Source organism: Apostichopus japonicus, chromosome 21 (genome assembly GCF_037975245.1).
Source record: "Apostichopus japonicus isolate 1M-3 chromosome 21, ASM3797524v1, whole genome shotgun sequence".
Lineage (NCBI taxonomy): Eukaryota > Metazoa > Echinodermata > Holothuroidea > Aspidochirotida > Stichopodidae > Apostichopus > Apostichopus japonicus.
Window position 1 is genome coordinate 3,785,342 of NC_092581.1, and position 24,659 is coordinate 3,810,000.

General features: G+C 36.7%; 2 protein-coding genes across 8 annotated transcripts in view; one reads left to right on the top strand and one right to left on the bottom strand.

The window, feature by feature from the left end:
• The first annotated feature begins 1,836 nt into the window (after window positions 1–1,836).
• On the top strand, window positions 1,837–9,629 carry LOC139962852 (uncharacterized). Of its 2 annotated transcripts, XM_071963233.1 has the most exons (6): window positions 1,837–2,060; window positions 2,882–3,190; window positions 3,858–4,088; window positions 7,458–7,742; window positions 8,408–8,455; window positions 8,824–9,629. In XM_071963233.1, the coding sequence occupies exons 1-6, from the start codon at window positions 1,976–1,978 to the stop codon at window positions 9,270–9,272; spliced, it is 1,407 nt and encodes a 468-aa protein (XP_071819334.1). In that variant the 5' UTR covers window positions 1,837–1,975; the 3' UTR covers window positions 9,273–9,629. The 2 variants fall into 2 exon arrangements, with proteins under 2 accessions (XP_071819334.1, XP_071819335.1); XM_071963234.1 differs by lacking the exon at window positions 8,408–8,455 and having other exon boundaries at window positions 1,839–2,060.
• LOC139962847 (uncharacterized) overlaps window positions 9,050–24,659 on the bottom strand; it is a 47,302-nt gene continuing 31,692 nt past the window's right edge. For 5 of the 6 annotated variants that reach the window (XM_071963220.1, XM_071963223.1, XM_071963221.1 and 2 more), the window contains exons 5-19: window positions 23,995–24,336; window positions 23,757–23,864; window positions 23,164–23,210; window positions 22,723–22,750; window positions 20,577–22,081; window positions 20,122–20,327; window positions 19,497–19,573; window positions 18,884–18,939; window positions 17,988–18,107; window positions 17,023–17,228; window positions 16,256–16,332; window positions 15,629–15,696; window positions 15,058–15,105; window positions 14,585–14,610; window positions 12,042–14,130 (exon numbers count right to left, since the gene is read on the bottom strand). In XM_071963220.1, the coding sequence (XP_071819321.1) occupies window positions 14,073–14,130; window positions 14,585–14,610; window positions 15,058–15,105; window positions 15,629–15,696; window positions 16,256–16,332; window positions 17,023–17,228; window positions 17,988–18,107; window positions 18,884–18,939; window positions 19,497–19,573; window positions 20,122–20,327; window positions 20,577–22,081; window positions 22,723–22,750; window positions 23,164–23,210; window positions 23,757–23,864; window positions 23,995–24,336 (2,972 nt within the window). In that variant the 3' untranslated portion in view covers window positions 12,042–14,072. Of the gene's footprint in view, window positions 9,189–12,041; window positions 14,131–14,584; window positions 14,611–15,057; window positions 15,106–15,628; window positions 15,697–16,255; window positions 16,333–17,022; window positions 17,229–17,987; window positions 18,108–18,883; window positions 18,940–19,496; window positions 19,574–20,121; window positions 20,328–20,576; window positions 22,082–22,722; window positions 22,751–23,163; window positions 23,211–23,756; window positions 23,865–23,994; window positions 24,337–24,659 lie in introns of those variants that run through there. The other variant, XR_011791380.1, reaches the window with a different exon arrangement.

The window sequence follows — 24,659 nt, forward strand, 5'->3', positions numbered from 1 at the left end:
CTGGCTCCATATTTCTGCAGTAAGTAATAGTCCCAAGCAAAGATCATTTCAAAAATTTCGAAAAAATGTTGAAATATTGAAATGAAACTGGATGAGTCAAGTTGAAGCATAAAACCAACGACCGTCATAGTTATCTGACATGATATACATAGTTAATTTCATGAACAAAATAACTCCCCCACCAAGAGATACGATAATCCTTTTAACTTTGTGAGATATGAAAGCTAAACAGTCAAAACATTGGACATTTAACATTGCTGACATGTCCTGTATATGACGCCATACTTCCACCACGATGTGTATGTGTGTGTATATATGTATGTATATGTATATGTATGTATATGTGTGTATATATATGTATATGTACATATATATATGTATATATATATATGTATATATATATATATGTATATATATATATATATATGTATATATATATATGTATATATATATATTTATGTATATGTATATATATGTATATGTATATATATATATGTATATATATATATTTATTATACATGTATTATATATGTGTATATATATATATATATATATATAATCGATTCATCTTGTTCTGTTTATTTTAAGGAATGTTTTATTTCCTATTTAACTGATACACATAAGTATTATGATTCATATTTATGATATTGCTGTCTGCAAGATACATTTGTATAAATTAGCATAATCGTCTGTAGTTAATTTATAAACAAGCCTCGTTATATTGTGAATTGGTTCTTATCATTTTTTTCTCGCTTTCACTGGAAGATATTCAGATATATATTTCTATTTTAAACAAGTATGGCTCATGAATTTCTTCTTTCATTTTGTCTTTACTTTTGTTTTGATCATGGGTCATAACAAGGGGTGGAGGGGAGGGGGGTGGGAGCTAAATATGAAAATTGCATGTGTGTAGAAACATACTTCTTTTTATGATACAAAATAGTGCAACAGGAATAAATATGGAACAGGAGAGAGTGCCTCAAGCGAAAAAGATCAGATCAATGGGAAATATCATTCTTCGATTCAGAAACGTTTTAATCCTGTTATTTCTTAGATTTTCCGTCTAAAATCGGCCTACTAGTTGAATTATCTCGATTTGCAAACAAATCTGTATTTACAGGGGAACTAATAGATTTGTATCGCTGTCATTGCAAACAACAACTCAATACTTCACGTGATAAAACAGTGCGCGGATGATAAAAAAAAATCTCAGGCTGAAATGTATATCATATTTATTTTAGGAACAGAAAGGAACATGCCGCCCGCCCCCCCCCCCTTGCCTTGAGGGGAAAATTGTACTATGCAATATAACATAGGATACATGATAGAAATAATAGCACCATTATTACATCTAAGTTCCCTTTAACAAACAATGACTTCTGAAAGAGTACAGGGGACACCCCTCCGGATGACGGACTTCAGCAAACGTTTTTACCCCTTCCCCTCCCGCCCCAAAACAAATCGCAAATCGCTACATTGCCGGAAGACGGTGTTTATCTATAATATTTATATATATATATATATATATTACTTGGTCATTATTCTGTAGAGAGACTGAAAGTGTTTCTTTTCCTCCGAACAGTTGTCGGTGGAAATGCTGAGCAGTAAATAAAGAAACTAATTGCTTTACATACTTTTCATTTGAAAATCGTTATAGTTCTTTGCCCATGTGTTAATGATACGGCTTCTCTCCTGCGCATAAAATATTGGCAATGATTCAGAATGTCCAAGTACTTTCACTTTGTCTGTCTTACTGACTAAAAGAACTATATCCCTTTCTGTTTTGGTTTATATATGATCTATTTATAGTTGTGTTTTTTCAATTTGAATTACTTTTTCTCTCGATCGTCCTTCAGTTCCAAATTTACGCTGAAGGTAAAAAGTGAAGTACCTTTTTTGTCGATTCCAAAGTCTGTTCCAAAAATTTGTCCGTCAGTCTTTTGTTGTTGTCTGATTTAGTTTTTCTTGTATCATCATGCTACTAGCTCTGAATATTATTGCTACTTTGCTTCGGTACATTTTCTTGCTTGGCATACACACCGGAGCCGTGGAGGCAAAAGGTAAGTAGATGCCTGCAACTTCATACCCTTCATATATATATATGTTGTTGTCATGATACAAACCAAATATTATGATACATAAAATGTATTGGTACTTATCTTTTATGGTCACCGTCACATGATTGGTGTTGGGGGTGGTGGATGTTTGAAGTTTGACATTTATTTACTTTTTATATCGACATTTCGGCTAATTTCCTTGAAAATTGAAAGGTTAGTATCCCAAATTTTCTCACAACACAAACCACAGCAGGTATATAATATGTAACTATTTTTGCACAAAATTAAACTAACTATTTCCTAAAAAGAAAAGAAAAAAAAGTTCAGTTTCATGCATTGACTCTTAGGCTCGGATCCAATAGGGGATAGGTCGGGGGGGGGGGGTCGGGGGTAGACCCTTCATTTCAACCCAACACGAAATATTAAAAGTATACTTATTAGAATAGCTACATTACGTATGGACCTAATTATATACCTCATGTGTAGCTTAAATGTGCATCCTAATGCACAACTTCACGTATATGTATTTTTCTCTTCTTTTCTGACCAGTAATAACAGGAGTAAGCTAAAGTCAGTTTATCAACCCCAAAACTTTACAGTAATTATTACAATAGCTGCCTTCGGTGTGGACCTAATTACATACCTCATTTGTAGCCTAAATGTGCATTCTATTGCACCACTCCACGTATATGCATTTTCTCTTCTGTGGGGGGGGGGGGAGGGGCGAGAGGAGCCATCACTCCAGGGGCACCCCCTACATTTTAAACCCCCTGGATCCGCCCTTGCATATTACATATGTTCTTTCTTTACACGCATCTCTATAGATCCTAATATCAGGCTCGCTGGGGGTGACCATCACAGGAAGGGCCGTGTGGAGGTCCTTCTCTACGGAGAATGGGGGACGATTTGTGACGATAACTGGGACTACAATGACGCTATTGTTTTCTGTCGTCAACTTGGTTTCAAAGACGTCGATAAAGTTCGAAAAGATGCGTTCTTCGGAGAAGGAAATGGGCAAATATTTATGGATGGGATTGAGTGCGACGGTACAGAGAGAGCTATCACAGACTGTCCGTATACTAGCTACCATAACTGTATCCATTCTGAAGATGCCGGTGTTGTGTGCACTAGTGGTAAGCGTCCATGCAGACTAGCCTCTTGCAAAGAATTAATCTTACAAACATTTATTTAGGGTTTCAGCAGATATGTTTATAGACAAAGGGTTTCGTTGCATCGCCAACTTATTTTTTTCTTTTTTATCATTCAATTTCTTTGATGTTAGCCTATGAGTGATTGGTTACCCCCTAAATACAATTCAATCACTGCTGATACAATCGTTTGTTACTGCCATCTGATTTGTGTTGGTTGTAAGTCCATGGAGGGGGGTGGAGGGGAGGAGGGGGACATGAAGGAGCTGAACGGGGCAGCGGTACGTGCCCCTCGTTTGTGAAAAACCTTCGAAGTGTTCTTTTTTGTTAATGAAAAGTATCTATTTGTTTATAATTGGAAACCGTGCAGCCCAAATTGACAATTCTATGTTTCACTTTGCAAAAGTTTGAAGTCGATCCTTAATTTCATACTTCCGTGTGCGAGTTTGGTTGACTGAATTATCAGATTATGTTTTCATATGCTTTATTTTCTTCAACGGTGGGGCATGCTGCCAAAAAGCCTATTTCCAGCGTAAAACACAGGTTGAAATACAATCACGATACGGTGCATATAAAAAATATTGTGACAGTGCAATTGGCTAAATATTACGTCATTCCGTTCACCTTTTTTATGATATCGTTCCGTTTGTAGATTTCGTAGAGGTATGTCCAAGTAACAAAACAATTTCGGTGACATCTGACGTCATCAAAGCGAGCCTGGTCGATTGGACAGTACCATTCACGGGAAGTCAAGACGTAGGTACAGCATGCAGTCATTCCACAGGGGACTTTTATGACGTTGGAATCACCATGGTAACCTGCTCATTCAGTTCATATGTGCATTCTTGGACATGCCCATTCTACATTGCTATTTGTCCAACAGGTAAGCTTCACTTTATATACGCTTTATAAAAACGAGAGACCATTAAGTTTATACAGAATTACAACATGACGAACCCCAAAAATATCGCTGCCATTTTTACTCCATGCCATAGGCGTACGAGGCGGGGGGGGGGCAGGGGGGCAGACTGCCCCCAAATTTCCAGAGGACAAGAAATTCCGGCAAAAGTCCTGAAAAATTGGGGCAGCCTAAGAGGAGAAAAAATATATATATATATATTTCTTTTTTTTCTCCTCTTAGGCTGCCGGAATTTTTCAGGACTTTTGCCCGAATTTCTTGTCCTCTGGAAATATATATATATATATATATATATATATATATATATATATATATATATATATATGCAGTAGCTTGCCCGAATCTTTTTCAAATTTTGCCCGACAATTCCATGATTTTCTTTATTTAGCATCATGATGCCCGAATATTTCCGTGTAACACCACCGTAAGCGCAGTTCATCTGGGCTACCACGCTTTTTGCACGATCAATTTTTTTTCTAACTAGTCAATTGTATATCTGGACCAAGAGCGGCGGAACCGGGGGGCACAGGGGGCACGTGCCCCCCCCCCCACTCTTCCTCAGGTTAAAAATGTGCCTTTTTTCTACATAAAAATTGAGGTGCCTCAAGTTAGCAAGAGGCCAGGGAACCATAATGAACACTCGGGAAGGGCCGTTTCCGGCCATCTGAGGGGTTTGTAAAACCAAAACTTTTCTAGTACGCTCCGCGCCAACCGATGGTGGCGCTCCGCTCAGATAGTCGTTCATACAACTTTGCAAATCCTGGCTAAGCCCGTGACTTTTAATGAATTTCTGTGGGTCAATCTCAAAGCTATTTCGAATGGAAAAAAATTGTGAAGATATCAACAAGAAAAAAAATCTAATTCGGAAGATTCCTACTTTATCAACTAACATTATTTCACCTCATTTTGTCTCAAACGAAAACTTGTTCCTTGTTTCCCAATTTGCGCATTGGATATTGCAGTGCTAGTAAGCATATTTTCCTTTGGGGGGGGGGGGGGTTGATGAAGTGATGTGTATTACACAAATAAGATAATACAATAAGAGTTATAAAGGGTACTGAATGTAAGGCTGCATCAGTCCAATCGAATTTCTGCAAAGTGCCCTTTGATGTCGGTGCCCCCCCCCCCCAGGTTAGAAGTGCTTCCGCCGCCCTTAACCTGGACCTCCCCAACATGAGTGTATATTTTCTTTTTCATGGATGGTGGGGGGGGGGGGGAGTGCCTACAAGCCTAGAAGTACAGGTTTGTCATATTCTTTGTTATATTCTAAACTTTTTTTGTGAGACAAATTGCAGTCTCACCCGACACAGCGACATTATCCCGCCTACGTGTCGTTGAGCAATGTATGTTTTTTTTCTGGAGGTAGCTGAATACTGTGTTAAAATAATAAATTAGGTAACTAAATAGGAGCTTAAAAAATATACTGTCCCATTCCCCCCCCCCCCCAAAGTGATGTTACCATTTTTTCCTTCTTCTAATTTACCAAATTTTTGGGGAAGTGTAAATTTCTAAAACGTGAGATTATAAAATACTGAATGTTTAGATGCAACTTGCAAGGCCTCAGAAGTGCCGTTTCCGGCAATCTGAGAGGCATTGTCTGCCCACAAATTTTCTTTACGCGCCAACCGATGGTGGCGCTCCGCTTAGATAGTATCACAGAAACTTTCGGGCACAAAAAGTTCTGCCCCCCCCAAACTGAAATGGTCCCGTACGCCTATGCTCCATGCTACGCAACATACAACACGCATGTAAGAGTCAAAGTGGCATTGCGACTGACCAGTTGTAGCACCTGGACTATATGGTTAAACATTCCTCTCATTTACAGATTTAGCTGCCCTCTTGAGATTTGCAACCGTAAGAGAGAGGCAAGTGGAAAAGTTATGACATTTCTGGTATGCAGATCTGGGGATAGGGGACGGAGAGTTGTGCTGACGGGAGGGTTAAGTTTAGAACCATAGTGTCACAGTGACGTCATGTGTGGTTTGGTTTGCAGATTGTTTTGAGCGACATCCCTTCAGAAAATACTTCTTCAACACTACACATATCCGTTCAATGTCACATGATTACGTACAACCCACTATGAGTTCGAAAGATTAGTAAGGAAAGTTCAAGTTACCGTCGATACATTAAAATTTGTATTTAAATAAATAAGCCATATTCTGAAGGTAAACAAATGTTAAAATGCCTATACATATTAATCTCAACAAAATGAAGAAACTTGTGTTAACTTTGCCTTCTGCCGTAAAAATTTTCAAAACAGCTCATGCACTCTAAAGTTTAGCGTTCCATAGATTAGAGTTTCGACGTCGAATGAAACCAGGTTAGCAATAGTGACGTCATGTTTGATTTTCATGTTCTAAGTTTAAACTCGTTCGTAATTGCCCCAGTAGTCAGTACTTCAAATTCCATGTGAAAAAAAGTACCCCTTCCTTCTCCCCTTGTCCCCCCCCCCACCATCACTCCTCTTCTCTAAGCTCTCTTCCACCCTTTTTTATCCACACCTTTCTGTCTTTATCCTTCTCCAGTTTATTCCTTACCCCCTCCCCTTAATCCTCTCATTGTCCCTCCACTGTTTATCTCCTACCTCTCCTCTTCCCCTGTTGGTTTTTTTCTTCTCTAGATCCCTTGTCTGCTAATCCCCTTTACATCTATATTTTTGTGTTCACCATGCTCATTAACCTGTTTGTATTCTGTGCGTGTTTTTGTCCCGTCTGTTTCTGTTACTTGTCATTTAGCCTTTGAAGAATATCCTGTTGGGATCGAAACGTCAGGCCAACTTACTTTAACACATTCTCCTACACAGGCTCTCTAGTGGATAAGCAGTTTGCTAACAGTTTTATTTTATTCTGAAAAAAAACTGGTTATATGTATGAATGAAAAGAGAAACCGTTACCAGTTCGTGCATGCCACATATCATTGGCGGAGCTAGGAGTTTGGTCAAGGTGGGCGAGAATGGTCTGTAAGGGCGCTTTCGACACTATCTAAGCGGAGCGCCACCACAGGTTGGCGCGGAGAGTACATTTTTTTTTTTTGAGTAAAAATACTTCCTAGATCGCCAGAAATGACCCTTTCCTGGCCTTGCTAATTTGCAGATAAACGAAGAATAAATAGGTGTCATCGCCAACAAAATGTGACAAATGTCAATAGGTAAATGAGAGCGCAATAAAAACGTAAATAATCGCGAATAAGTAAAAAGTGGTAAAAAGCTGAAAAGGGTGCCAGCAGTCCATTTGAGTCCGTCAGGGGGGGGGGGGGGGCATCCGCCCTCCTGACTGTATAGACGATCCGCCACTGCCACATGTGCCCATCACCTTTCTGTTTTCTTTTGGACAGTTTATTTCAGCATTAAACAGTTCTGCCCAATGAATGTAACACAACACATTGAGAGGGAGACTAACCGGAGTCACATCCAAGTCTCTTGGTCGGATTTCACTCTCGATCAGTGCCGTTATAATACATCAAAGTCACATGTACCAGGAGAAGCTTTCCCATTGGGTGTTACTAGAGTGACGTATACCTATTATGGTAATACACAATACGTTTACCGTCTATGTACATTTTATGTGCATGTTATTGATACAATTGAAGTTAACACCCCGGAATCAACAACGAGGACTGGTAAGCTTGATTTATTTACATATTTAGATTTATTTTTTATTTTATTTTTCATCGAGGACAATTTTGATTTCGCTTAAATTAGGTAACACTATATATATACTGATGATCTTTCACAGCGTTGAGCGCTAGTGAATATGTATGTGTTTTTCCGGAAATTTTCGAGTCTGTCAGTGACAACATCCATCATGCTTAGTTAATTAATATATGTATATGATTATTATCATTAGTATGTATATCAAAAGTAGCCTACAACTTTGTCGGAAATGTATAACAAAATAAGAGGAAAATAAAATAAATAAAAATTAAATATATGAAACAATAACAAAAATGCTCTGCGGACGAGCCGTGTATTTCAAAGCAAAGATATAACGGGATTAACCCTCCCCTCCCCCCCCCCCCCAACTCCTGCTCTTTGTTAATACATTTCTTAGGATAAATACTCTCATTAAAACGAAAGGATTCTTTTCACAATTAAAACTAAGATGAAACACATACAGATCCAATTAAGAATATGTGCACTCGCGAAAGTACATTACATTTCCAAGCTTTCGCAAGTTACTTCCCTGAATTGACGGGAACCCCCAATAAAAAAAAAACCCAAGATTACACATACATTCACACAAACACACTCCGCTTTCACTTTTCCAAATGAATTTTACTTTCAGGTAGTGGATTATTCCTGTCAACACAAGTACTGCCAATGCTTGATCAAAGTAAGTTTTGTATATCAAAAGACTACATGTCTTTAGTTGGTTAAATGGTTTCCGTCGAAACAAAGACACTTGTCAGTTTAGTGTCACGATGACGTCACTCACTGTCAACTCGCTGGTCTCATCGATCTCATGGTGTGTATAGGTTTGTGGAGAGGTTAACCTACCACGATAAGGGATAGGGGATATGAAATAGAAATAGATCGGGCATGTAGGATCGAGGAAAGGTGATAGAATTGGGTTAGAAAGGTAGAGAGGCCTTTACGATGAAACATATGGTACTCGATGATATGAGGCTTGTATTATTAATTTAATTAGTATGCAGTAATCACAATTAAGACCATATTGTTTTCACCTTTCTTTATTCACAGGCACCAGGTCGTCTAGGCAGACCAAACGGTTCGATCAACCTGAAGGAGGTGCTACAAGGTTCCTTGTAAAGTCTCCTTGGTTCGATCAACACATATTGTGGATCGTGTCCATCATACTATTCACCACCGTGCTATTAGTAACAATAATATTCATCACCTGGCGGAGATACAACTTAAACCACGAAGGTGATCAGACTGCAGAGGGTATATACTCAACGATTGTAGCATACAACAGGCCAGTTACCGCCACGAGTTTCCATGACAACCGAACATCTTTTGACGAAGCCGATTTCATGCACGTTCCAATGAAAGCGAGCTGTGAGGCTCAGAAACCGAGTACTTTCAATCCGATACATCGCGAGGAACTGTCGATTTATGAAGAACCCAAGCAGTGTCAGATTAACACCAAAGCAGATGCATGCTATGCATCAAAAGTTGATTTCGCTTAACCGATACGTGTACCTTATTTACATAACGTTTCCTTCAATAGGTTTCATTATGAAGATTACATCATTACAGACTCTGATGCTGCTTAGATATACCTCAGAATATTTGACGTAAAGATTTATCGAAGAAATCTGACTACGCATGTCTTCTGCAAATTAATTTGTGTACGCAAAACATAGAGCTTAGACATTACAGTGTAAGCCAAATACAATGCACTAGACTGAGCAAGTTATACTAGCAATTCTATGGGTGTTGAATTGAGGGTGTCTTGATTAAATTCACTGTTAAAATACACACGCTCTGTCATAGATACAATGTAAACTGGTTCTTGTACTTGTAAATATATATGTTGAAACAGATTCGACGACATTCATTTGGCTAGCTAGGAATGGCCCGTTTGTTTTGTATAGGAAGGTGTCGATCACGTTAGGTTAAAACACGATAGGAAATTGCGCAGAATTTGAAAGGTCGATGGGAGGGAGAATTTTAAGTATCCACCCACCCCCTCAGACTGATATAGATATCGGAATGAACCTTTATGGAAGAGCGTCCAAAACCCGGACTGAATGAGAAGATTCCCAAACTGAACGTTTTATCCCCACCCCTTCTTTTTTTTGCACACGCCACTGATAAAAAAAACGTATAGGGCCTACTTAGCAATAAACTTTTAAACGTTCATTGCTAAGTATACGTTTTTCATTTTTCCAGAAAGATTTAATTTCAGTGGTCAGGGGCTTAAATGGGGTCCGAAAGGTGATGATGGGGTCCTCCTCGCCCTCTTCAAATGTACAAGATGTGTAGAAAAAAAGAATAAATTAAAAGATCGGGTAATAGGCTAGTGACCGTACTGAAGGATGCTGCACATATTATCCAGTTACGATTTAACTAAAGGTCCCATGGTGACGTCCCTCACCAGACTTAACATTGTAAGACTATATCAGATTTAATACAAGTGCAACGAACGCAAGAAAATAACCACCCCTTATAAGATACGCTTTGTGTTTGGTTAATTACCGAAATACCCGAAATAAGAAGAATTTGATTTGAGCGATTTTCTTTCATCTAATGAACTTATAAATAACCAGCAAATAATTACTGATCATGCCTGATTTTATCGGAATAGTAAGCATCCCGTCGCCCACATACTATTTTGCATCAGTATAATGATATAGATACTGAAAGCTACATAATACAAACGGAAATTATCAAAACTGTCAAATTTTGTTTTCGTTATAACAGAAAGTACAATATTATTAGTCATCGAACTAGTAATCCTCATTTTGTTTTCAAAATTTAAAGATATTGAAGCAGTTCGAATAATCCCCAGACTTTCACAAAGTTATACAAAAAATTAACAAAGTTTGACAAAAATTACCAAAATGTCAAAAAATTACATAAAAATCAACACAGGCAGCGAATTTTACCATACAGTTTTCGAACGTTATCTTTACCTCAGCTAAACACATTTCGTGGTAATCTTCTACTTCTAGGAGCGATGAAGCCGGGGATAACACATGCACCCCGGCCTTACCTCCCCACCCTGATTTCTGAGGTACTCCAACAGTATCATTTTAATAAACGAAGTGTCCTGTGTGTCCTGCTATTGTTAAGATTAAGGGGGAAATATATTATGAGGTAACTTTGTTATCGCCCCTTCAAATCAATTCGCATGTCCCACCGCACATCGAAGTGGTGCTACCCCTCCGCCGCTTCCAACTCCAGGATGAACCCACCTCCCTCCCCCCCCCCCCCCCATTTGGCTATATTTCTCTAATTTTTATAAGTTGTACACTTGCACCAAAATGGCTTTTTTTACCTTAATTTCTTCCCAGCTCAAATTTCACTTAAAAAGTAAATGAAAGAAAAGTCATGAAATGTGTAGTCATTCTCATTTTTGTGTTTGCCAATTGTAATGTATCGTAATTATTATGTTACAGCATGTTTGACGATATGCGGGGTGCAACAACTTTACTAGTGCCAATTAAGGGACAGTCTTTGTGCTGGAAGGGGAACTGTTAGCAGCCTGGGCGGGGGGGGGGTGGAGCAACTACGCTGTCGTTAGTTTGTATATCGAAACTTGAGCGGTAACTCAGCAAGGGTACGAGACCAAAGCAAAATGGATAACTACAGGTGTAATTTTAAATTTTGGTAATTTTCTTCAAAGCATATGAATGCGCGCTTTAGAGCGAAAGATCTTGCCACGGATCTTGCATTAGGTCAGGCGCCAGCCCCCCCCCCCCCCCAGTGAAAAATACGCAAGTCAGAAAACCCCTTTTTCATTTCCAAATGAGAAAAAAATCTCATTTGGAGCACCAAATTGCATTTAAGGCCAGGTGAAAATGCAAAATTCTTTACAAAATGGAGTGGGAGTTGAAGTGTGCTATATTGCACCAAATTGCATCTGAGGCCACCTGGAAATGCAAAAAAAATCCAACGGGAGGGGGACACCCCCTCCCCTTAGACCCCTCCCCCAGGCCGGCCATCAGTCTTCAGCCCCCCCACTCAAAAGTACCTTCCTACGCCACTGACAACTGTGGAATCATATATACCTGCTGTTATTACAACTAAAATTCTGAAGTCTTACACCAGTCTGTGAAATCACTAATATAAGCTCAGAAAATTATTTTGTGCGTGTTTTTGTCCCTTCTGTTACTGTTACTTGTGATTTAGCCTTTGAAGAAGATCCTGCTAGGATCGAAACTTCAGGCCAACTTACTTTTACACATTATAATATAATACGTAGAAGTTCCCCCTTCAGACAACTGCATGTGTATACTTCATATTGAGATTATGCGTTTCATTAGACTGTTATATAAGTTGACAACAATTAATCTTATGGCGAATGCGAAGTAAAACCGAGCGATTATTATGGATATTCTGAGAATAAAATATAACAAAACAAAACCTTAAATATTATGGGATGATATAATGCAGCCAACAACTGAGCTGTAACTAACCTTAATCTTCGGCCTAGTTCCCTTGGACTGTAACGTCCGTAATTTCTGAGGGACTTTCACCTGCATAAAACACAGTGGGTAGTACAAATAGCCTAGCTCCCTGGAAGTTAACGTTCTTGTGGAAAAAGATAACAAGGAGATGCCGCAGCATTCCACAAACGGCTTGACTGATAATGACTTCATTGAGCGTTGCAAACGAACATTCTTCTAGCATTGACAGCGAGACTGACTATTACAATAACACACAAGCTGTTTAACACTGCACCTGGAAAACGCCCATTAATCCGAATGCAATTTCTATTCAAGTTTTGCGAGACGGACCTTGAAAGTTCTTGGATTTATTTATTCCGCCAAATGTAAATCCCCTTTTTCTAAAAGATTAGTTACAGTTTTGTTCTTCTGTATAGGTTTTGCTATTCATCACTAGCTTTAAACATTGTTATTGAACACACGGTCACAGTATCAATACCTTTTTTAAGGGAAAGTCGCCCAGGAAAGAACCTGGGCACGAAAACCAAACGACTGATCCGCTCTCAACCACAGTCTCCTTGCATAGAGACTGTGACTGTGTGATCATCGTCAGGTGTGCATCACAATTCCCTCGAAAGGGAACAGATACTACACAGTATCAATGCATGAAGTTGCACGGGCTATGAACACCCTGCTCAATGCAAGGGGGACTGTTGGTTGAGAGCGGACCAGTTAAATTGTTTTCCATGAGGGTCCATCTTGGGGTTCCTTTTGTTATAAAGTATCCGTAGATAATACACATCTTCCAGCTGTTTACTATACGTATGTACTCATACGTGATTTTGTTTACAACTATACAGTCAATGTCAGTCACGTGACTCACAGATAAAAGCAATCCAGATCATTCATGATTTCACATAGTCGTGTAACTCATGCAAAACATCATATTGCATCATGTGTAGTATCTGTTCCCTTTCGATGGGAATGGTGATACACACATGACGATGATCACACAGTCAGTCTCGATGCAAGGGGACTGGGATTGAGAGCGGATCAGTCGTTCGGTAGTTTGGTTTTCGTGCCCAGGTTCTTTCCTGGGCGACTTTTTCTTAAAAAGTATCATATTGCAATAAGAGATGAGTAATAAGACTTCCAACCACCTTCAGGGTTTGGCAAAGACTGATAGACCCTCAAATGCCTTCCTTAAAAACTACAGTGTCGGTAATAACCCTTGATGTCAACATGGCTCTGGAGTAAGGGGGTGAGGGGGGGGGGATCAACATCAACATGTCCTCTGATTTCCTTGAAAAAATATGGTCACCATAAAGAAGGAAGAGTGCCAACAAACACCTCTGCTTATGTTCAATATAGCAACATGATATATTATGCTAGTACTAACACACCTGACAGACAAATTGTGTTCGGATATTTTATATTGTGATAGAAAATATTTAACTGCAAAAGCAGTTCATATTTTATTTATTTTGTTTGTATATACGCAATATCGTTTTACCGGGAGTGTAAACACAAGCTGATAAGGTACAAAAACAACGTAAAACTGTAACATTGGCCTTAATAAGAAGAAATAAGTCAAATTAATATAGTTCAGTACAAATATAGGTACCAATAGTGTTAATCTGAACTGAATGTTAATGTTACTGACATGTTAAAAGCATTACATACCGAGTACTGTTTGTTATTTATAATAAATGTCAAACACTTTATATATATATATATATATATATATCTATATATACGCCATATGGAACGAAATTATAACAAACAGTATCTTTGAAAGTTCACATTTTTTTTTCGTATTTATTGGTGAGAATTGGGTTATAATGGAACTAAATCGTCAGCGATGGACTCGGTGTTTTACAGACTTGTACCGGCCTCATTTAATGAAACTCGTTTCTTCTGCCATGCTGAGTTTCTATCGAAGCAAAGAAGAAGGAAGAAACATGACATTGCATCTATACTGCTATGGTGCGTCGAGGGTGCGATACCCTCTGTCACATGTCAACATGACGCTTGTGATTGGAAGAAACTATCACATAGGTCGAATTATATCATCCAATGGAATTGCCAGAAACTTGCAGATGTCAATTGTATTCTATACATGTCTTTTATTTCTTTCACATATGCCTAGTTAAACATTGACACGTGACAGAGTCCTCCAATGAGAGTGGGAGAAACTGACATATGCAAATTTAATTCGACATCAGTGCCGAGGTTCTTCCAATGAGAAAACGACAAACTGTTCTTTGTGGGAACTCAATATAGGCACGTCTAGGAGAACCTAATTGACTACTGCAAATGGTATAAATACAAAACAATTTCAAAAGCAAAAAAGGAAGGTTAAAATTAAATTTGGCAAACTCCATTACCTCCAGCTTTTCCGGAAGATTTTAGTCTAAGTAAAGAAGGAAATTGAAAATAAAACTCATTACTTATTAAAACAAACAACAACAAATATGACTGGATAGCTAAGTTGATAGAGCGATCGGTTTGTATAATTCCAGAGGTCATTGAATCGAACCAGTTGTAGCCATAAATTATCTTAGTTTTGCCCTTTTTGTAACGATACCATGTACACTAGTATGTATTGTAAAGTTAAAAGCCTCACTAATTTATTTAAAATAAAGCAATTCAAAAGTTACCACAAACCATGCCCTATTAGTGATGATAAAAACATATATTTTCTTGACAAATATGAATATAAAAAAATATAACCATATAAAGGTGTAAAACCAAAATATTTGAATTATACATGCATTTACTCATAGGCACTTTCAGTGCATTCCCGTTTATAAGGTATACTATTGAAATTTTATCAATAACATCAATTAACCTTTCTTACCTCGTAGACGTGTTCCTCATACGTTAACAATGACTCCTTCTGATTTTTCTGTTTTGTTGGAAATCATAAAATGAAAACTATACATCAACTTAACGTATTTATGAATTCATGCAGGGCGTAAAAAAGACAGAAGTAGTTATTACAATAAACGAGAAGGTAACGTAAGAAACTTGTCATTATAATTATGTTTATTATTAAAATTATGCATCATGCATGCGTGGTGAGAGTATTGTTAAATATATTGGTGTTGCCAAAGTTTTACCTGTGTAACTGTAACAAGGATAGATCAAAAGTAACACGTAGTTAAAAACCAAAATCAAATATGGTCTGATATATAAGTAGAACAGCACTCTAAATAGAAAACAAGACAGATAATAAGAAAAGACATTGGCCACTTTAGTTGGTACGTACACCCAAAACTTTTTATTGGGGAGGGGGGGGGGGGAGGGGTCAAAACTGAATGTTTCCTTTTAAAAACAATCATGCTGCATACCATATGTAATTTTGCAATGCTTTCAATAATCATTGAATTATCCACATTTATAAGAAGAAAAAATACGAACTGACTCACCTGCCACTGACCGAGTTTTAGATTAAGTCTGTAATTGTATTTCCGAATTCCGTAAGGATACCAACGTACTGCAGAGAAACATGGAGAGTAACTTATATAATGTGTTTCATCGAGTACTCCTTGGGTATGTATGTTTGCGTGTGTGTGTGCGTTTGTTTTGCTATCTGACCGAGGACTTCAAGAATTTCAAGTCCTTCGGTTGTGATTTCTAAAGAATCACAACGTCCTCGGAAGAATTCTATTGTATGGGGTATTGTTAAGGTTGGGGTTCGTGGATTTGAACAATGGAAAATACAATGGGGTCTTCGGTCTGAATGTAATACAAACATATGTGGGTGTATGTGTGTATGTATGTATAAATATATATATAAATATATATATATATATATATATATATATTTGAAAGAAAATATATTTTTCTCGTAGAGAATATATTTATATAAATGTATTTGTGTTAGAGAATATTTGTTTTCAGAATATATATAAATATTTCTAAAATGTATTTTTGACGTAAACCATGTATATATTTCGCAAGTACAGCATATATATATTTGTACGTAATATATTCCGCTTTCTCGCGCCATACATCCAAGCAATATGGATAATGAAAATATACATTAGGCCTACCTGTAACATTTCTGGATTCCAACTTTGATGGAATTAAATCAACTGGGATAGAGGCAGGCATCAAACATACGAATACTCTACAAAAAGAAAAACAGCAAAGATGATATCACAACTGAAATGGAACATGAATGAAGTAAGAAATCCCACACACTTGCAGGCAGTTCCTAATATAAAAAACTCATATATCTCATATATTTATAGTTGTTCTTAGGATTGGAAACATCAACAGACCCCCGTTTGGTGATAACCGCAAAAGTGCCCCTTTTCATAACTACAAGAAGTGCCCTTTTTTGTCAATGAAAAGTACCCATTTTATGTTTTTGTAATAAAAAGGAGTGTTGTTATTTAAAAAGTAACCCTTTCTTGGAAAATTAATAAAACTGAAAGTCTAAGAGCAAAACGCTCCTTATTTGCGCAAAAAACAACAACATAGTAACTATAGAATTGTGCTGCTTAATTAAAAACGACTTTTAAATTGTGGAATTCTCTCGACAGTATGCACAAATGGTCAACTTTGTCAAGACGTTTTGAGGTGTTTTTTTGGCTGTTCACTATCTCAAACCAAATTTTTTATTGATTCCTACTTATTATTATGCTTATGATTACACTTATGCTTATGCTTATTCTTATGATTATAATTATGATTATGGTTATGATTATTAGTAGTATTATTAGTAGTATTTTATTATTATTATTATTATTATTATTATTATTGTTATTGTTATTAATATTATTACTATTTATTTATTATTTGTCACGATACTTACTGTAGATCCATCAACCTGTCAGACATATTTACATAATTCAATATTCCAACAATCTCTTCTTGGGTCAGCTCCCTTCCTTCCTCTGTGTCTAACTCTATCCATTCCACTGTTGTCAGTGCTGGTAGATGTAACCCTGACCTCAGGACAATATTACCTCCATCGACATTACCGAACGACTCAAACATGTAGAGCTTAAACACAGGGACCTTCAAAACAAAATAAAATAAATACTATAAGTAGTTTTTACTGAAGATATTCTAATGTTTGCTTGACATGCTTCCTTGTGAATCAAATAAGTTTCATCTTAGAAACAAAAATACTGACCGAATCTTACATTAAATACTTTTCCTGGTACTAGTTGATACATCACGAAACTTGATAAATATAGTTTAATCTGCGTGTTTAGGTTTTTTTTTTTATTTCCTTCATTGAGAATTATCGATTATTATCGCTACTTACAAACACCGAAGGTCACGTGATTAAAGGTGGCCAAAGTTCACACTTGTCCAACTTTGTGCGATATAGTGGGGCGCAAACTCCTCCTTAACCGTTAGACAGTCGGACTTTAAACTTTGTCAGTATGTGTCTGAGTATGGGATGTTATGCCTCCGTAACGTATGACGAAGGTTAACAAAAAGCATGTATGACGATCGATATACCTCCAGAGTGGTCATATACCTAAATGCGGCTGGCTGCATGTGTTTTTTTGTTGGGCTGTAAGCGGCCCGAGATGGTTCAATGTGTGTAGAATAAGTTCCATCGAATTATATGTTGCATAAAATAACAGTATCACGTGCGAAAGGTCGCCTGACAACTCTGTTAGATTTGGTTTCCTCTCACAATTAGCAAAAGTAGAAATATTAACATTATTCAAACATGAGAGGCGACTTAACTATAAAGGTATATTTACATAAAGTGGTGGCGCTAGACCAGTACACTACATCATACAATATATATTAACTCACATTGTGATTTGATGCATCCTCTAAAAGTTGTATCGTAGCTTTCTGTATTGACGTATCGTTATCATTATCAATCATAACGATGTCTGAACACAGCTTAGCAATTTTATCAGGATCATCCGCCTAGAAAGTAAGAAAATATGGAGGCAAAAATATATATATATATTTATATTAATTAATTAATACTAATCATCATCATCATCATCATCATCATCATCATCATCATCATCATCATCATCATCATCATCATCATCATCATCATCATCATCATCATCATCATCATCATCATCATCATCATCATCATCATCATCATCATCATCATCATCATCATCATCATCATCATCATCATCATCATCATCATCATCATCATCATCATCATCATCATCATCATCATCATCATCATCATCATCATCATCATCATCATCATCATCATCATCGTCATCTACATCATGAGTGTATTGCAAGCTCAAGTAATGTACCATAATAATTAATAACATTGAAGGTTGACTGTAGTTCTATGTACCCAGAAGCATGTGAGGAACCACCGTTTATGTACTGGGGAGGGAGGGGGGGCTAAAATGTTAAGTCATCCAGGGTAGGGGTGTAAGCGAATGAGTAGCCTCCTCACATTCGAGAAATGTTGGTAAAAGGGAGCGTGCATAGATGCAAAAATATGATGCTATAATTTGTTACTTTGAAATAATACTGAAGAATTTTCGAACTGCGCATACAGTTGATATATTTATGTACTGCCGTACACTTAGGATTTTTTGTGTGTAAACTTCCATCTGACCAATAAAAACATAATATGAACACATTCATTACAAACATTTGTTTTATAACACCCGATTCATTTAATGATATTTCTTATTAATATACTTATTCATTGAAAGACAAACCTTAATCCATTGTCCAGACTGTAGATCAAGATAGGACGCTACACATACCCATAAGACTACGTTAAGAGAAAATCGATAAAGAGGAACATTTTATTTAATATTTTAGAGCGTGCAGCTTAATTTATGATTCTTCAGGAATTTCTTATGGGAAACACCGAGATATAATGTATACATAACCTTAAACAATAAGCAATTCATAAAATGCATTAACTTTTTGTTACTACTCTCAAATTTGTTAGCACAAACATTTTGCAAAACACTGAGTTGCTCTTTGTATAATATAAACCAATCACTAACTTGTTTTTGTTTTAATGATATTGTATCGACTTAGCCGTAAACATTTATATTGCTAAAAGAATAATGATAAGAGTAAAGCGGTGAAGCTAATGTAATGCTATTTTGTGACATGGTTTTGGTTACATTATACGTTTTACTCTGTACAAGCAATGGCTATATTATTATATATTAATGGCTATAGAGTTTAGTTTCGCTTAGTTTAAACCAAAGGATCAGAAAGCCTTACAGTAGCTTATTTGAGACCCTATTCGTGTTAGATTTAGAAATATAATAAATAGAAATATTTATGCTTCGTGTGCGTATATCATGACCATACCTTCAATTTTTCTTGATTTTATGTCTTTTGGAATCAAGTCTGGATTGACAGACTGAGGTAGAGGACAGTTGTAAAACCTGAAAATAAATGGAACGTTTATTTAATACCATTGCAGTAATCACACAAAGCTAAAGTAAATCAGCGATGTTTTACCTATACAGGCTAAAGGCTATACACAGTATGTCATTTTACAGTTAGTAATAAAGCGTTCTGCTATAAAGACGAAGTCACTCATTTGAAGAAACTTTCAAAGTGATAAAAAATTCTGAAGAAGAATCATTTCAAAATTATGAACGAGAATTTTTTTTTTTAGTGGATATTAAAATTCTCTCTCAATAGGATCAAGGAATCTGGTAAAACTTATTGGAAATTATATCAATTCAAATTCATCCTTCCGTCCGTCCGTCCGTCCATCCGTCCATCCGTTAATCCGTTCATCCGTTCATTCATCCATTCATCCACACACACACACATACACGCACACATACACATACACACACATCCATACACATATACACATATACATTTGCAGTTTAAGCACAGATGACACACCGGGTTTCGTATAATTCTCTTAAATAATGCTTTATTTTTATTATAATACTTAATGTTTGAGTAATATACTTGCCAGAGTTCTTGGAAACTGTTGGAATGTTGTCCATATTTTAGAATACCAATGACGTCATCCTCTGTCAGTTTCCTCCCATCCTCTGTTGTTATTCCTATCTTAGCTACAGTCGAAAGACCTTTCAACAAAAGTCCTGACCTTAATACCAGAGAATCTTTCTGAATTCGAACGTATGACTCCACCAGTCGTAGTTCAGTAATTGGAATCTGAATTAAGAACAAAAATGAGACGGCTTGGGATGAATCTACAAAATGTCTTTTAATTTCCCTGTCTTGTCATCAGTAAAATTTTGAGTATGATTTATTATGATTATTTAAGATTTTTCAACGTTATGAACAACAGCTAGGCGATATACTGATTTTCAGCTAAACTCCTCAGCCTGATTTCATTGGGGAAAAAATCATCATTAAAAATTAATGTATGATAAAACTACATGAGCAGTAGATTTATGTTACCTCCTTTTTGGATGCCAACTCCAAAATTTGTATCTTTGATCTCTGCAGGAGTCTGCTATGCAATCCGTTCAATTCGACTGATTTGGAAACCAATTCTTTCACAGCTTGTAGTGTGTAGTGTGCAGATTTGCCCTCTTGCTCTAGAATACAAAGAATTGCAAAGTGTTGCCCTTCATCACTGTCCTGTAAGTAACTGATGATTTTATCAAATGCATCTCTGTTTAGTCCACACGCAAAGCGGTAAACATACTGGAACTCGAACGGGTCCATTTGACAAAGTACTTTTTTGGCATCACTGTTTTCGAGATTGCCTGTGGAAAGAAACTCCCCGAGATAATGTGCAGCGTACCATTCACAAAACAACTTGTGATAGAATCGAACTTTAGTTTTATACTGCAAGTGAATCAGGGAATCAGGATTATCTGTTAGAATCTCTTCTTCAACCAGTATGCCAATTCGAAGATATTGTCTATAAAGTTCCTCCCCGAGCCGCTCCCGGAGACTACTTTCGTCCCAAGATGAACTTTGTTTGCCATCGACCAACGACTCAAAAGCTACAATATTAAGTTCACTGTGTTGATTCCCTGCAGTTTGAAAACTTTGTACATTCTCATCCGCCATTTTGTTTTGCATATGACTATGAAAGCATGATATCATGAAACGGAACACGTCCGTCACTGAAGTCAACATCTGGAAGTCTTCACTCTTGCTGGCCATGTGAGCAAACAAAACAAAGAGTAGAGGAACCTGACATAGGTCACCAAGGACAGGATTCCGTTGCAGTTGGATCTTTATTCTTTCGATGGCTTCTCTGTCATCATCGGTGACCGCTCTTCGTATGTATTGGTCACGTTGTTCCTCTCCAAACCCTGTTAACCGATAATGTTCCGTCTGAGGCGTTAACTCAGTTGGTAACAGGCAAGATCTTGTGGTAAGAATGACAGATACACCTTGGAGTAATTCTCTCTTAAGGATCAGAGATATGTCCGTCGATGACTTGTCCCGATCGGGATATTCATCATAACCGTCGAGCACGAACAAAACGGACGAACATTTTCGTAAAATATCCTCCACGAGATTGGTTGATATGGATGAATCCTTCGGTAAAATAAATCGCCTAATTGCTTCAAAGATTGATGTTACTCCTCCCAACTGTCTAAGTCTGAGAAATATCAACAATTTTACATCTCGTAAAGGAGACCTTGGGTTCCGATTGCACCACTCATAAAGTAACTGAAGCGCGAGAGTTGTTTTCCCATATCCTGGTTCCCCTTGTATACACAAGATTCTAGGCTTCTTGAGATTAGACAAAATCTCGCTATGAGATGACAAGGGCTTCAATGATTCCTGATATTTATTGTTCTGAATTGACTCAATGGCGCCCTCTACAAATACATTGTTCACACAAAACATGGTATCTTTAATATAGGGAATAGGCTGTACGTGGGCGTAAATACTTTCATATTTCGCTTTTACTTCATTCATGAAAGTAGTCGTTACAGCATCTAAATAACGAAAATAAGGAAACAACCTATACATTTAATAAGAAAAATAATAATTCGTATTTGTTTTGAATAAAAATTTATTAACAAATGTTCATTATAAACAAGTTTTTATGATAACACCAGACCACTTATTTAAACTGCTTTTCCTGGTATGTGGAAGTGTTAAAGAAAATAATGTTTTCTATTGTTATTATTATTATTATTGTTACTATTGTTATTTTATGTTTAGTTCACTTTAAATTATGGTATAAATAGCTTCATTCTGGAAATCCCATGTTTCATAAATTTACAGCAGTCTCTTGTCAGTTAACGGGTATTAACACTACGTCACGTTCTATTCCATTGCCACTCATATCTTTATAATAACTAAAAACTCTCTGAGGGTATTCTTGAATCATGAAAAAGCAAACTTAGTGTGACATTATCACGTCACTCTCCATTTACGCAAAATACTTGACATAACTTTCGAATCCATGTTCCGTCTCTTCTATATATATTAAGCCTACAACCCACGCACAGACAGCGTATTACAATGTGCAGTCTACAATACTATATAGCTAATTCCTTTTAGTATAAAAAAGATGCAACTTCTGCAATATGAAAATGTGCAATACACATATCACTGAGGTATTTCTGCTTACCTAGGCCAGACTCAATCATTGGAACTCTCTATGAAGATAAAGACAAATCCATATAAGATATGGAACATCTGTAAATGTTATACTATATATATCTATATATCTATTATAAATCTATATATATATCTATTATAAATCTATATATATATATCTATATATATATATATATATATATATATATATATAAATATATTTATATATATATATATATATAGCATATAAATATAAATATAGTTTATATTTATATGCTATATATATATATATATATATATAGCCTATATATATATATATAGCCTATATATACAATGGATATATGACATACCGAGTCCAGTCGGAAAAAAAACCTTATAATTATTCAAGGAAATTGGTATATTTTTACTTCACAATAAATAAAGCTTCATGCACTACATTATTAATTAAGAATATAATTATTTAATTCCGCACCTCTGGGTCGATTCCATCATATTCCCGAACACTCGGTGACAGTTTTGCTAAAACACAAAAAGAAACCAAATTTGATGTCATGAATCATTGCAAGATAAATCTTGGTCCTTCTTTACTGTGAGTAACATCTATTGCGATCAAAGATATAGGCCTATATATAATAAAACAAAGAGTTGCTGCATTGCATGTGACATGACTACACATCAAAACTATACGACATTAACTTTGTCGAGTTGACAAGTTACGATAGAACGATAATTTGACAAAATCATCAAATTGTCAGATTGCTGCCTTGCAGGTAACTTGAAAATCACTAACATTATGATATTTGTCGAGTTGATAAGTTAATCAGAAAAAACTGACAGTTCAATCATAGTGCAACCAAACATGTTTCTACAAGCTAGAGAAGTGATTTCTTGATATTAAATTATCTACTCACTGATTGGCATTATTAAATTAACTTGCGTTACTTGGCAGTTTAAGATATAGGCTCATCTGGAGTTGGGTCACTAACAAAGCACTGTATAATAAGTCCGTTTGACTTGCATATATCGCCAGCATTTTCACGCCGTATTCTGTATAAACTAAGTTACCTTTGCGGATCGCCAGTATGACCACGGCGATAACAAAAACGAATGCAGCAAAGGCTACGAGACCCCAAATATATCGCGTGGATTGCATGTCGGAATCAATGATGTCATCTGTGAAGAAATATCCAGATTTAAAAAGCTTCAAAATAAAAATTAAGAGCCAGCAACACCTTACAAACAAAAGTATTATGATTTATGTCTCAGTTACATTTCCATCTTGAATAATTTTTTGTTTACTCACCGATTGAAAGTATTAAATTAATTTCCGTCGACATGTTAAACATATCTGGAGTTGGGCCAATCACGAAGCATTTTATTGAACGTCGGCTTTCAGTCGAACCCAGAATTTCGTACTTGTAAGTCACGTGAATATCAAACCTATCTTCGTTTACTGTTACCGTGTAGTCCTGTTTAGTTAGAGTCATGTGATACCCATTACCGTCTGAAATGTTACAATTGAGCTCCACCATTGGTAATATCCCGAGAATGGAGCATGTCAGGTTGCCTTCCCTCTGAACATCAAGTTCGCAGAACTGGTCATTATCACATCCTTCTACTACTGGGTATGGAGGAGATGGATAGGCTAAAAGAATGGAAATATGAAACACGACGCTTATAATCACAGGACAACAAACAACGAATGTAACCCATAAAACGGAAACATTTCTTAAAATCAGGCATGGTGTGAACACGATCTAAAATCGGGGGGGGGGGGGGGGGGGGCGGGCGGAGGGGGAATGCAACCAGCTTATTTAGTAGTGTACAGTACATAAATACTAGCATACTTGATCAAGTCTTCAGCCTTGTGTGTGCATTAAGGAACATTAATTCTTTCTTGTCGCCCATATTGAATCAGATTTTTTCTTAGCTATTCGGGAAAATTGTTTATGACATGTATCTCCATTA